General features: G+C 36.2%; 1 protein-coding gene across 4 annotated transcripts in view; it reads right to left on the reverse strand.

Moving 5' to 3' along the window:
- DCLK2 (doublecortin like kinase 2) overlaps nucleotides 1–14877 on the reverse strand; it is an 85507-nt gene that overhangs the window by 44154 nt on the left and 26476 nt on the right. For all 4 annotated transcript variants that reach the window (XR_014896842.1, XM_085313169.1, XM_085313168.1 and 1 more), the window contains exon 3: nucleotides 712–814. Coding sequence is in view for 3 of the 4 variants with exons in the window: in XM_085313169.1 (XP_085169295.1) it covers nucleotides 712–814 (103 nt within the window). In the remaining variant the exon portion in view is untranslated. The remainder of the gene's footprint in view (nucleotides 1–711; nucleotides 815–14877) is intronic.

Consider the following 14877-nt stretch of genomic DNA (forward strand, 5'->3'; position numbering starts at 1 on the left):
ACCAATACAGACAGAAAAAACACAGAGAAAAAGAACGATTATATGATTTGATATTCCAAGCCAATTCTAAAACTCCCTGGTAGAGTTCAGAGCTTTTTCTTGAATTTATGCTACAAATTTTCTCTTTATGGATCAATAGCTTTCTCAAATAAGTTAAATCTGTGATCTGTGAATGGAAGATAGCATGGACAAAATCCTTTATCTTACCTCCTCCGCTCCTGCCCCCAGGCCTACTCAATAATCTTCTAATATAAACTGGCTCAATAGGTGGTTTAGAGCAGAAACAGCTGGAATGAGTGAAATAAGCTGAACAATTCTTCAAGACCTGAAAAGAGCAGCTACCTCCGTGATTTTTTAAATTTCTCAGGAAGACAGCAATACAGAGACCATCTCAGAGTCCACAGACGTCAAAAGAAAATAATTTTAATGGATTTTAGATCTATTTAAATACATGATTGAGTCTTTTAAAAATCAATTCTTTTCCATATTACTTTAAGGGCATTGTCTTTTTTCTAAGAAAATACATCAGGTTTKTCAGAGCACTTTTTCAGATATTCAGGAGTTAGACGATGGTTTGGAGAACCATTTTAATGAATAGGAAAATATATCCCAATGCATATTTTCCTATAACATGTGGCTGTTAAAGAATGAATGTGGGGGTAAATCTCAGTGAAGCTGACTGTTCAGTGCRTTCACGATGTACAGTCTTACCACTATGATCCAATACGAAGTCATCCTGAGCATACYGGTACTTCTCAGGTCCACACGCAATGAAGACATCATCATCTCCGAAAAAGTCCTGCAAGCATGTCACCTGATAACAAAATACACAAAGCAAAATAAATAAGTGCAGTATTTTCAAGCACTAAGTTTTCAGTTGGTCTTAACACTTAGAAAGTTTATGCTTTTATAGTGGTACCACAATGTTCTTTTATAATGACCGAAATATTCTAGTTCTCAGAGACTTCAGCTCTTCCCCATATAAACAATGGCAGGAAACCTGTTTCAGAAATGTAGAAAATGACTGCTGCTCCCCTGCAGAAACACCTTCTCTTACATTTAATACCTGTATTTTTACCTATAACTTTATGTGCATTCTGATGGTTTGACAGAAATAGGTACAAACAGCACCAAAGTGGCAAAACTTCTTGTTTATTAACAATTAATTGCTTATGGAAAAGAAAGATACTCAGAATACCAATGACTGTCAGCTCTCCGCAAGAGCACTGAAGCTGGGCATTCACAAACAGGTCAGTTGCCACAGCACCTAACCCAGGAACAGCAGCAGCAGCCCTGACATTAAGATCCTCGCTACATTTGCTTTACTGTATTGTGAAGCCAAAGGGTCCCAGCCCTCACCAAAATTCTTTCACTTTTAGCTCATCATTGTTGTAACGAAAATCTGCCATCACTGATTAGAGATGCTTTCAACTGTACTTGAACTAGTTGCTTCTAGTTTAACTAAAGCGGCAGTAACAACTGGTCTTCAAAGCCCTGACAGATTCAGAGTTTTGCTAATGTGGGATTTCTTCTTCTCCGCTTAATAATCATCCCTACTAATAGGTAATACTTATTACTATTTCCACAGATTTCAGGCTTTTTTTTCCAAGTATTACTGTTAACATAAAAACAAGCTTTAAAGATAAAAACCAAATTCTATTCCCTCCTATGAAGAGGAGGAGGGGAAAGAATCCAACAAGCTGACCAAACCCACAGTTACATGAAAAGTTGTGAGAAAGATTTCCAAATATTCACCCCAGCTGCACTGCTGGAAATGAGCAGAAATGTTCTAATAAGCCTAAGTTCACACCCCAAACACCAAAACTTGGTGCAATTTCTATGAGCTCTATGCACTCACCACTACTCTGCTTATTTCTGTGCTGCCCTGGCAGTGCTGTTTTGAGCAGGTTATAGTTAACTGCTGCGGCTTAGCAGAGCCTAAAACGAATCTTTCTGTTCTGACTTAAAGGCCCCCCCTTTAACCTATTTGAGCTGAAATTGAAGCTGAGAGTAGAACAGTTGAGAATGACAAGTCTTACACAACATAATAGGGAGACAGTTGCATGCAGGATCATCCTTTTCCAGAGAAAACTGCAAAGAAAGGATCAGATCTGTGCACAAAAGATGACACAGGTACTCTTGGAAATTCAACTTAATCTTCTGTAAGAGGACAATGAGGAGGGGAAGGAAAGACTTTTAAAAAGGTACAAATGTCTGTTGATACTTTCTCCACACATTCATCTATAAAGAGAAAAAATACACTGGAGTAATTAGCAACAACAACACATGAGTATCAGCGGTCAGATAAACTGCTGGAGGTGGAGCAATGGTACCTGCATTTTGGAGTGCAGTCTAATGCCAGCCTCACAGTTTGCTCACCCACTGCACACCTGACCTGTGTGACTGGCCAGTGGTCAGTCACAACTGGGACAGCCAAAGAMAGACTTTAGGTTACCAAAAAATGCACCCAGTTATAAATATAACTGGAAGACACATAAAATACAAGAATGAGAAAGATGTACATGGATGCTCACTATATTCCAACAGGTAATACTGGCAATCCTTCATCTCACTACAAATAGTCTGGACTGACTATTCAAAAAATGTACAAAGAGAAAAACAAACAMGCAAACAAAAAGTGCATTTAACAAGCAATGAACATCTGCTAGAACTTACCAAGCCCTAATCACCAAATCATGTCTTAAGGATAGTACTTTTAACACCAAGTTCATGGAAATCCTCTGTTTTCCTGGAAATACAACCTAATAGTTAATTTTGTAGGCTTTTATCACAATAAAATCAAAAGAGCAGCTCCTAAGGTGCAAATAAATGCTAAAATAAATGTCCTTCATTTCCTACAGAATTAAAATTAATATATAAGTTGAAGCTAATAACAGTGCTGCTCACTTGGTTTGTGGGCAAAAAAAATATCAAGAGAAAGCTTAACTAAATAAGTTGTTTGTACTGTGTTTTGAATATTGCCAGTCTGCTGCGGCCCAACTTGCAAACCACACAGTTCTATTCCAGTCAAAGATCATCTATATTTAGATTATATAACAATTGTTTATTGCTTTGAGCAAGATTCGGTTAATCTACAGATTTACAAACAAAAAGTTTTCAAAGTCTATTGATTTTTTTTGTTGTTTCCTTAGCACTTTTGCTTGCAGAACTCGCACTTTTGCTAGKAAAATGATCAAATTTATTTTGTGGGCAGTCTAATACGAAAAGTACTTCAACCCTTCCATCAATTTAGGGATCAAAATTTGGTTCGTGAAACCAGCATATGACTCTCTTCACTAAATACCTATTTACTGCATCTTACCCATTCTGTGTTTGTTCCTCTGTGCATGCTGCTGAAAAAACTGCTCACTGCTTCAAAATAYGTCCTACAATGCCTTTCAGAGGAACAAAGATGGTGTTAGTTAAGCTGCATATAAGTATAACATAGCAATAACAATCAAACCTGTGGTCATTTTTTCAAGCAACAACTCTTGTTAATCCTGAAGCTGTAAGCTTCTATGCAAGCAGTCTAAAATGTGAAAAGCTTTAGACACCTTAAAGAGGTTAAGCACTGAGAAGAGATCTGATTTTCAACTGGATCAGTGTTGAGACCTTTTTTAAAGTTACAGATCTGAGGTCATTTTTGAGATTCAGATAGGGCCATTTTCTAGTTTATATGCATAAAAGCTCTTTACAAGCACTTAGAATATATGCTTTCCAACTGTTGCCTTGCAGAGAAGCTGCACCAGATTGTCCTTCTCTTGTCTGTGGCTGTAATTATCATAGATAATGTTTTTTAATAGGAACATGATGAACTCAATTTGTTTGTATAGAAAAACAATTTAAAAAGATCTATTTTGAGTACTTTTTTTTTTTTTTTTTTTAAATGAAGACATACACAGCTGCACGAGAGAGTTCTTTAGGGTTTATCATTATAGCCAACTAGACAGGTTTACACCAAAGGATGTTCATGCCTCCTTTAATTTCTCTTTTCTTTTTACAAATATAAAACATATTTTGAAAAACTATTTTAGAAAGGCTTTAAAAATGTTAGTTTGTTAAATATGGATATTTTAATTAACATGTTTTAAATGTGTTAAATCCTGTTTATATTTCTACATAKAATATAGAATCACAGAACAGTTGAGGTTGGAAGGGACCTCTCAACATCATCTAGTCCAACCWCTCGACTCAAGTAGGGTCACCTAGAGTGCGTTGGACAGGATGGTATCCAGGTGGGTTTTGAATATCTCCAGAGAAGATCTGCAACCTCTCTGGGTTACCCTTTCCTAGTCAAACATTACCTATGTTCTCCTGGCAATTCTCTATATTTAAAATWAAAATAGACCTACTGGTGCTCTTCTGACTACCTAATCCACAACTAKTTGCACTACTTCTGCTCAAAATGTCACTCTACTTACCTGAGCCAAGTATCCATGTTTGGATACTACAGTTTGGACTTGGCTTAACATTACAAGTGGAAATGCAAAAGAACAGGGAGATGCAACAATGTTGCATGGGAAGTCTAAGAATAAATATAACTGGAAGTCAATGTTACCTTTTCTTTTTTAGAACCATTGCATCTTCCATTTTGTGCATCTGCTTCCAAAGAATCTATTTTCTTGGATTCTCAAAAAAAATTTCTGTGAGAATGTTACAAATGACTCTAGGTATCATTGCTTTCTGATGACCACAAAAAGGCTGTGTTCATCATTAGACTAAGGATCATAGGCAATATGATTCAAGTGGCAGCACCAAAAGAATTAAATTGTAATTGGCTTCAACTGCAAGAAAACCAAACAAAAATGCAAGTGATTCAGTGATCTGATGAACTGCTTGTTACAAAAAAMCAGTTACTTGTCACATAGCATTTTTTTTCAATTGAGAAATTTTGGGGACATTAAATGGAAGAAGTCTTTTATAAAACACAAAAACCTTTCTAACAGAGTGACATAATAGTAAATATGCATTATGCTACAGAAGTAGAACGGTTCAGAGAAGTTTGCAAGACCATTAATGGTAAAAGTACTTTGAAATCTCACAATGGAAAGCACAGATGTGATTTACAAACAGGAAAAAACATTAAAGCAAGATCTGTAACCAACTGTAATTGATCTGATAGTCCCTAATTTCTTTTTTTCTACTAGATATTTCATAAAGAAATAGCATTTATTTCCACAGGTGAAACCCTACGTTGTACCAATCTTTCTGTTTCAAGACAAGTCAGACCATTCAGTGTAGCTTTTTGCATTGCTCCCAGTGATTCAGAGGAAGGAAGAGTAACAGGCAGGAAGCAATGACTAGCAAACAGAGCACAAAGCCAAGCAAATTGTACTTCTCTTGATACAGCAAAGATGGAGGTGTAAAGTGTATTATCCCACTTCTTGAGCCACAGAGTCTGACAACATMAGTTTTATTTTAGTCTTATTTACTAACAGTGGAACAGTCAACCTAAAGAGAAGAGAGCCTTAAAATATCAACTTATCCCCTAATATATGGCTTTATGGAATCCAAACAAATTTACATACAGAATTGTATTGTGCTTTAAAATGTTATCTGAGGACTTTATCTACTTCAGAGTTTTAGAAAAAAAAAGTAAAGTTTTAAAAAATTAAATCTAAAGTGCATGTGCTGGAACTATATAGGTGTTTTCAGCTCAGCAGGAGTTCAAACAGGCAGAAACTCTATACTCTAAACTCTACTCTCCCCCCTCCACACACCCCTATGTATTGCTGCAACAAAATGCTAATAGCTTGTTCAGTGTCAGCATGACAAATTTAGACAACACCTCCCTGCTAATGCCTTCAATCTGAGGTGTCTCAACAATCCTTCTGGGAAATGCTACTCCTCTCCAACTAGGACAGATTACAATTACAGTGTCCTAAAGGCCACCTTTGCCCTTTGCATCAGCCTTTAACTCTTGAGTAATCAGAAGTCAATTATTCGTCTATTTTCCCAGACAAATCATATTTGTAATCATCATTTTTGCTTCCTCTTTTCAAATAAAGTATTTCCACTTCTTCACTGCAATACAAACAGTTCCCTTAAAATTCCTGCAGTGCCTTCTGAAGCTGTCTGTAACCGTCAGGCTTACAGTTCAAGGGTTTAGACCCACATGTTTTCTGAATACATGTGCAGCAATTTGTAAACGCTGAGTTTTCCTTGAATAAGAGTAACTTGTTGTCTTATTTAGGAAAACGGAAAAAATAACATTGAGACAAAGACCATCATGAGAATAATGCTCCCAGGCCAGCTTCCTGAATGACTTCGCATTACTACAGTCATCATCAAAAAATGAACCTCTTTTCACTGATACCCACGATGAGGAACAGCAGTGGAAGGGAGGAAGACAACCCCTCCTGCTCCACTGGGAATCCAAAAAGAAAGCAAGCAAACAGAAACGCTAAATCCTTGCCTGCTGCCTGCTAAACAGCAAAAGCCTGGCAGTTAGCCTAGGAAACGCCTAATACACTATGACGAGGCAGAAATACTGCACAGACAGACAGGTCAGGTCATCACTACACACGCAGCAGCTACACAGCCATTTGGAACAGATGACAGAATATAGCACATACCACTTTTTAAAGTGTTTGTTTCGAATTTTAAGCAGATGATTTTATGCATATATTTTTCAGTATCTTGATGCTTACTTCAGAAAATGAACACGTGGAAATAGAGGACTGCATTTGGGTGCATTTCAAATAGACACATCGTCTTTACTGTAATGTCAATGACAGTAAGAAAAATTAAATCGTGCATTTTAGAGCTTAAGTGCGTTCCTACACATATTTATTTCTTAAAGTCTTCCGATACCAGATTTTTTCAGCAAGGCCCATCCACCAAGAGGCAAAAYTGATCTCTTTCTGCCAAAACACATGCACAAGTGTTGAACTGATTATGTTCAGCTGTTTAAATAGGGTAACAATTACACTCAAGGCATAAAATACAGTAAATTTTCTTTTTTTTTTTTTTTTAATTTTATCACACAACCAGTGAAAGTTAACATCAAGCATCTCGATTTCAAGTGTTACATAGAGAAACAACAGCCCTAATAAGCATGGAAATAAGTGGAAATTAGAAACAGAGAATTAACAGATGCAGCTCATGACCATAATCCAATTTGTTTAAACACAGAAAAAACACAGTATATTTCAGTTACAAGACAAGGATTATGTCCTTRCCCACAGCACTAATCACAGCATCCCCAAAAAGTCAGCATAACAGATTCTTTCCTTAAGTACCATAACAAGGAAGCCTAATAGAGAACCAAAAATAGCACCTGACTTCACACAGTTAACCTTCCTTACCACAGGAGCAGTTAGTCTAAAAATAAAAGCTACTTGTATCAAGAAAGAACATTAAAAGAAAAAGCATACATGTAAGGACAGATAGCTGGCTCATCCAGTTCAGTAAAATAGCATGGATAATTCTGGGGACATCCTGTCAAAATACAAATGAAATTAAAATATAAGTTATATCATTTTTTTGCACGGTGTTACCCATTTTGCACTGTTACAGAAATCTGTGCCCCTAGCCAGAATCACCTTACTTGAAAAACATGGCATTCGCATGGAGAACTTAGAAGAATGAAAACATACAGCTAAGCATTCAACTGATCTCATTTCTTCCACAGATTCTTTGGATTGGAAGAGCTGGTGGTGAATGCAACTATAATCTGCTGCAATCCAAGGTTTCCAGTACTTGTTAGCAGACAAAGTTTCCTGGAGAGATTCCAGAAGCAGCAGTTCTTTAAATGAGAACTATCTTTCCACAGGCAAATAAAAACTTCAAACTCAGGGCAGCCAGTGCAGAAAAGATGTAAGAAAAGGTGGGTATCTGGAAAGGTCCTTTGATAAATATGCTTTATAATGCAAAGGCCTTTGACAGAGACAAATAAAGTTTGATCAATTAAGTTTTAAATGAAAGCCTTCCTAGGGCTTGAATTGCACACACATTAAAAAAAAATCAAATTAAGTAACCGCAAGATTCAAAATGTAAGTTGAAATCTATGACTATGATTTAATGTTGTTATGTAGAAATATAAAAAAAGTATATTGTTTTCTGAGTTCCTGATAGAATGTTTCAATTTGCTAATACTGAAAGATGTCTCTCAAAGCTCTACAACATGGTGGGAAGAAAATGTAGGTGCTCTACTAATTCAGGTCTCTTCTGCTCAGTTCTATCCTCTTCATATCCCCTTCACATTAAAAAAAAATTATATATTGTTAAAATCCAATGAGCTGTTCAGAGAGTAAAAGAATCCCTTCTGCATGTATTTTAAGTTTAGGTCAGTAGTCTTCATATTTCAGCATTTTTAAACATCACRTTACATCATTTAATCAGCATTTTATTTATTTCATTGCAACAACTATACCTTCAACTAACCTAGCAGTCCTATATTTATAGTATTATCTTATTGGTTATGCAATATTAACTGTCAGCCATACATTCAAATGGCATATGGACCTTTCAAATGTGTTTGATTTCTTAAATATCCTCCTCATAATTGTGAACTGTAAATACAGAAAGGGAATTAAGTTGGTATATGCTCTTTATTCACTGTCTCAAACAATGATATTTCACAGACAACAGAAAATCAGCGAGAAAATAGAGTCATACACTGTGAAGTTATTTACAGCTCAGCAAATTGGCTTCCACGCTTACTTCTGTTTTGCCCATCAAAAGTCATCTGGGGCTGTCAGACTTGCGTGCAACATCTGTAACAGTTACGCTGGTCTAGTAGCATCAATTAAAAACAATGAGAATGACCAAGAGATTAGATCCCTTGGAAATGTACTAGAACGTATTTGAATAATACAGGAAATAGAAATGGTACTTAACTGCATTTCAGAGATCCAACCCAATTCGGTTAGCTCCCCTTCTACTTTGACCAACATTGTTTCTAAGCCTACTGCTGCTGTTTCTGAATTGCTTTATTAAGAAGGCAGAAGCAGATGTAAAACACATTTCAAAATGTAGAAACATTTTTGATTTCATGTTCAGGCAACAAAAGAATCACAGAGAAAGTGGAGAAGTAACATTTTTAGGTACTGACAAAAGTACYAATCTGTCAGTATTATCATACCAAGAACAAGTCCTACCAGGAAAAAAAGTTATTTCCATCAGGCTCTCCCTAAACAAAGCCAGCAAAATCCCCCACGCATTTCTTCTTTCATGTTTGAAAATATCAGCTCATCCTTTTAACAAACATCCGTAGGTTTCAGAAAAATGAAACAAAATGCAAAGCACCCCAACAGAATGCACAGCAAAACCACCTTCATCCCCAATAACTCTCTAGACTCTATAAAAGTACAGAAAATAAATGTTAAGCCTCATTTCTCAGACATTTACTTTTTATGGCACCTAATACAAGGCTTGGAGGAAATTTTCTTTAGCTATCCTAATTTGAAATCACAGTGGATTTAACTTTCATGGCTATACTATTACTAATAGCCTGGATCTCGACTTCGTAGCTACATACTGGATTTAGGTGATAACACTCCCCCTCCCCCCTCCCCGCCCCAAGAATCAAAGGCTGACACAATCTGGTTTTTTGTTTGCTTAGGTGTTTGTATGCATGTTCTTAAATAAGGTGTGAGTAAACTGGAAGATGTAAAATATGTATGCAGGATGATAACTCAGCAATCAGTCACAGAAAATTCAAAATYCTGAAGCTGCCAGGACCACAGCTTTTGCTCAGCCAGTAGTACAGGGACCAAGTGGAAAACACAGATTTCAGGATGCAAAGACTGCTGAATTTAGAAGCACCTGACAACATTATCTTGTTTTGTYGACCTCTGTACTAACTACATGGTTAGTGCTTTTGAAATGTGTAAGAAAGATCATCCTGTTTTGAATTAATTAGTTCAGAGTTCATTACTGGTATCTGAAAATAAACATTAAGAGAGCAAGGACAACTAATACATCACAAGTCACTAAWGATGATCCATTTCCAAATCACCCAATAATTTTTTTAAGAAAATTTCAAAATACATTTCAGGCTTCTTTCTAAAAGATACTAAGTGTAATATGGAGCAAACCCATTCTTGAAATAATACTATCAACCACAGTGGAACTCTACACTAATGCCCTTGTGTGAGTCAGGTATCAGCTGTTCTACCCTCAGAAGGCAACGCTGGCACTTTAAAAGAATTCGTCACTTTTTCCAATTATGTTTTGCAATACTTCATTCAGCTCTTTTTTTCCAGACTCCTATCACCCACTGAAGAGCAAATATATAGTCACATRCGGTCACATACAAACAGTAGCAGTTATGAGATTTTGTGCCTAATGCTGCCACTATATCCTATACATAGCATTACTTCACTCTCATGCTTCTTTTCACTTAATTAAATAAATACAAATGCCRGAGAAAACTATCTTGTTTTCAACTATGATGAAATAAGATGTTTCAAAGCATTAGTTAAACTGCAAATATAGGTAAGAATGTAAACTGTGTTAAAGAGAATCATTAAGGTAAAGGAATYAGAAACAAAACTGGGAACAATCTGGGCTTCCCAGCTGCAATACGCATACTGCCATTGACACAGAGATCACCTCAAAAGGCGCAAGGAACCCTYGCTGTGCGAGCTCTGCTATGGTGGCAGTTCCTAACTCTAAGCTAGCCWGGGGCATGCAAGAGCAGCAAATACTGCCCCAACAGGTGAATTTAGACTATTTTATTCTGCACAGAACCGAGAGCTGCTGTAACTACATCTCTCTGGCCTCTCTCCCGCAGTTCCTCTTGCAGYTGCCAACATATGGAAATAACTAAATTCCAGTTCAGTCTGGCTGCAGGGCTGGATGCCTTTGCTCTGCGCCCCCCCTGTTCTGGTTTAAAGAGGGGGGTATCAAAATGCTTGGCCTAGCCATAYCTGTTGCTTCAGCTGATGGAAATACCTACGCAAACAAGATTTGAGAATCCCTGGATCACAATTTATTTTCATTACCATGAAAAGGATTAATTTTCAGGACAGAAAACAACAAATAATCTGCCCTTCTCCTTCCCCTAAAAACTGAAACAAAATCTTACCTAAGACTATGCAGATATAAGATCATGTCATAAGGATTTGAAAAGTATATAAGTTTTAAATTAATTCTGTAATAACATTAAAAATAATATCAAGGTCAGAGATGATGGTAAGCTGTTTTAACGCCAGTGAATCGTTACCAATCCAAAATATTAGACTGAAATACCATGCTCATACAATGTTTGAAAATGAATTGAAAACCACAATATACCTTCCAAAATATTAATTTTTATTTATATTTATTCAAAAAATAGTATTATTAAATCAGCTAAGCCAAAAGAAAGTTTAGAAAACAAAAGCCATGCTTACTTCATCAGTGAGACTGATGATGATCAGTTGTTTCCTTCCTCCTCAGATTTCACTTTAGAGAAAAACATAGCAGCATTCTAGACACCACTAACATAATATATACACATACACACACACACACACACGAGTCATACATAGATTTTAAACAAATATCATGATTCAGGTAGTCTCTTTCATCCTTACAGAGGTTTACATAATTCCTCTGTTAACCCCAGTGAAGATTCAGAATGMAGTGTCACTCACAGCTTTCTTTTCCCTTCTTCCCTTCCCTTCCACTCCCCATGAGAGTATTCTCCAGCTCAGTAAGAAGGCATAAATATTAAAGAAATGTTCAGTAGTGGGATCAGTTACTATTGTGAGGAAAGTAATGAAACAATTCCAGAAAGCTCTGTTTTCATGTTCAGAAAAATCTGTTYGACTCATATTTCACTTGAAACGAATACTTACTACCCAGAAATGCATATCTGCATGTAAGTTTTAAACTTGTTTCTCCTAATACTGTTTCAGTTTTGTGTAGACAAACCCAGGTTAGCTTTAATCTAGCTATATTCAATACCGATAGTAGCAATGCTYCAGCATAGAGTTCTGCATAAATCAGTCCAGCATTCTGGGTATTAATAGAGTGGCTGAGACCTGGGTTGCTGCCAATTCACTTGTGTTTGCATCAAAGTTTATTAACCTAAAGCCATGCTGYAATTGCAGCTTTTCACTGTGGGGTGATCCTTCTGGAACTGAAATGTCTTATAATCCTACCCTTGCTCCATGGAGGAGAGAGTTGTGCAGTAGAGACATCTTCACAGCTTGCATTTCGATATGATATGTATGCAACTGCACAGCAACACCTATTRTACACTGAAGTCTCTGTCAAACACGTTTAGCTTCCAAAAGATCAGAGTAAGGGGAGCATGAGCAGCCTCTCAGAATCACAAACATACCTTACAACCAGCAGCAGCAACAGCAGCRAGTGCTTAAAGCTGATCAGGAGCAGATACTGATTCTGCTCAGAAGAAAAAATACACAGATTTAAAGCAGACACTGTGGCAGGTTGTCACTGTTGGTACTTCTGGTTAAAAGTACAACATGGTATTCACCCCATTACTTTAGTTTTCCACAGTCAAGTCAAGGTTTTATTTGTTCCATCTCCAAAAGGTACGTCTTGAGTGGCATCCTAATTGAAGGGGCACACTGCCTGACTTGCCTTTTCTTCTTTCTTAATGTATAGCAGTCTGATCCTGAATAAACATCAAAAAGTGTAGATAAGCTTTCTTTTTGACTGATATTTTGCAGGTACCTTGTGTCAGACAGAGACAAACTGTGAATTTTTTCATTTTCTTCTTCCTCAGGCCACAAATACCTGATGCTCTCCAAGTGCAGAAAATGCTCCCTCAGAGGTGATTTCTGACATTCTCTTCAGACATGGAAATATAACCACTGTCTCAATATAAAACAGACCATCAAAAAGGTAAAGCAGGCATTTATATGAAAATATATCAGGATATCATCACCAAAGTTCAAGTTAAAAGATTCATTTACACTTCCTTCTCTTACTGTTCCTCCCAATGAGGGAATTTCTCTATTTATCAAAGTCCTGATTGGAATTTCAACAAYTCCTGCACTTGTTCATAGCAGTATTAGCCTTAATCTATTTAGTAGCTATTGATAAAGCATGATTATAAATTCTGGCAACCTCCTTCATTAGGAGGTTACCAGCATCTCTATTCCTACTCTTGGTGTCTAAGGCTTTTGTAGATATTCTCCAGTGCTTAAAGACTAAGTAGCTTCTGGGAACATATGTTGTTTTTACTAGCTCTGGGTAGAGTTTCACTGTATGTGCCAAGAGATCTCCATTGGGCCCTGTAATGAACTGATCAATCTAATTCAAAATTAGAATCCAAYCTAGCTACTTTTGGCAGACTCACTACAAGAGTCTCAAGTCTTACCTAGACTCAGAATATCCATTTGTTTGTCTTTACTGTGTCATTTTTTTGTACTACTTGTATGAAGTGCATTGAAATGGGCGGGCAAGTACCTGTCCAACTCTCAAAGCCTTCCCGAAACAAGAAGCTCCCCTATAAGCTATCTTAAAATCTAGAGATATAATCTATATTGATATAAACTATTTATTAAAAAAAATATATTTTTTTTTCTATTTAGTTGCAAGTGGAAAGCCCAGGGACAATATTCAATATAGTTCATTTATTCTCAAAATAAGAGCATAATGGTAAAAAAAGTTTTATAGAAAGCATTTACTGGATTAATGGAAATTTTTTTTTTGAAGTCTCACAGAAATACTTCTAGTGGAGCTACAGATCCCTGAGCAGTGACTTTAAAATATCAGCTATTACTTTACTTTTCCTAATTAACATCTACAAAACATCTAAAACATTTCCTGTGAACCCCATGTTGAAACTGTTGCTTAGAATACTATATGGAAAAGATAACTACAACTCTTTAGGAATCCTGCAAATTTTTAAGAATGGTTCACTCTGCATTTAAGTAAAGATAGGCTTTTCTTTAGTTGAAAGAGGACTGTAGCAATATTTTTTATTCTAAAACCCTTCATTAATATATAAAAAATYTCTTAAGACTGTTATACAAATATTTACATTCAATACATGGCAGTTACATAATGCTACCTTTGAAGGAATATGAACTATTAATAACTCAAAGGAACTTGGTCACCTTGAAATAATTACATGCAAGAATTGAAAGAAGCTTCCTGCAAAAGTCTAAAAMTGATTTTTATGATTTTGTTACTGCCTTTAAGACCCAGACCAAATAAAATACAACAGCTCAAAGCCCACAAACAAATAACAAYCAGATACCTGGACCTGTGCAGAACTTCCTCAACTCAGTATCCATCTATAYGGATATTTCTGAAGGTCTATCTGGAGAATAATCTGAAGATACAGTACAAGTGCTTCAGAGTACAAAGAACAAGTGCAACGTAAATTCCCASTCCTTCTGGGAAGACTGTTTTCTCTGATTTGGTTTATTTACTTGTAATACTTCCAATTACCATAAAATCAGTAGACTTAAATAAATAAATGAAATTTAAAAAGTCCACCACAGCAGAAGTACTATTCTTGGCCGACACATGCACACTTTTCTCTTAATATGCTCCATCATTAAGTACTCTCACCCAAATTTACATTACACACAGACTCCAAAGAACTTCAAGTACTGCCCTGTGCATCAGCAAAACAGTACTGCGAGAAGTATAGGCATGGAAGTAACAAGCAGTAACAGACTCAACAAGCACAGAAAGGAAAGGAATATAATAATTACAAAAATTGCATGATTTAAAACAAGCATATATTTCATCTCTCTCTAAGCTTATCCCGAGATGGGAATAAGAAAGCATTTAAAACATTTTTAATAGAGATGAGGTATTTTACAGCTCTTTTAACAAATACAGAAGCTAGAGAAGCAAATCATATTAATTTCAGTGTAAACATTGGAATTTTTCTAAGTTTTACAAATATTTTTGCTCTTAAAATAAAATACGCACTTATTTAGCTTAAGTAAAAGCAGTACT

The sequence above is a fragment of the Rhea americana genome, unplaced genomic scaffold (genome assembly GCF_003343005.1).
Source record: "Rhea americana isolate MKP2758 unplaced genomic scaffold, rheAme1 scaffold_38, whole genome shotgun sequence".
In the NCBI taxonomy this organism is placed as follows: domain Eukaryota; kingdom Metazoa; phylum Chordata; class Aves; order Rheiformes; family Rheidae; genus Rhea; species Rhea americana.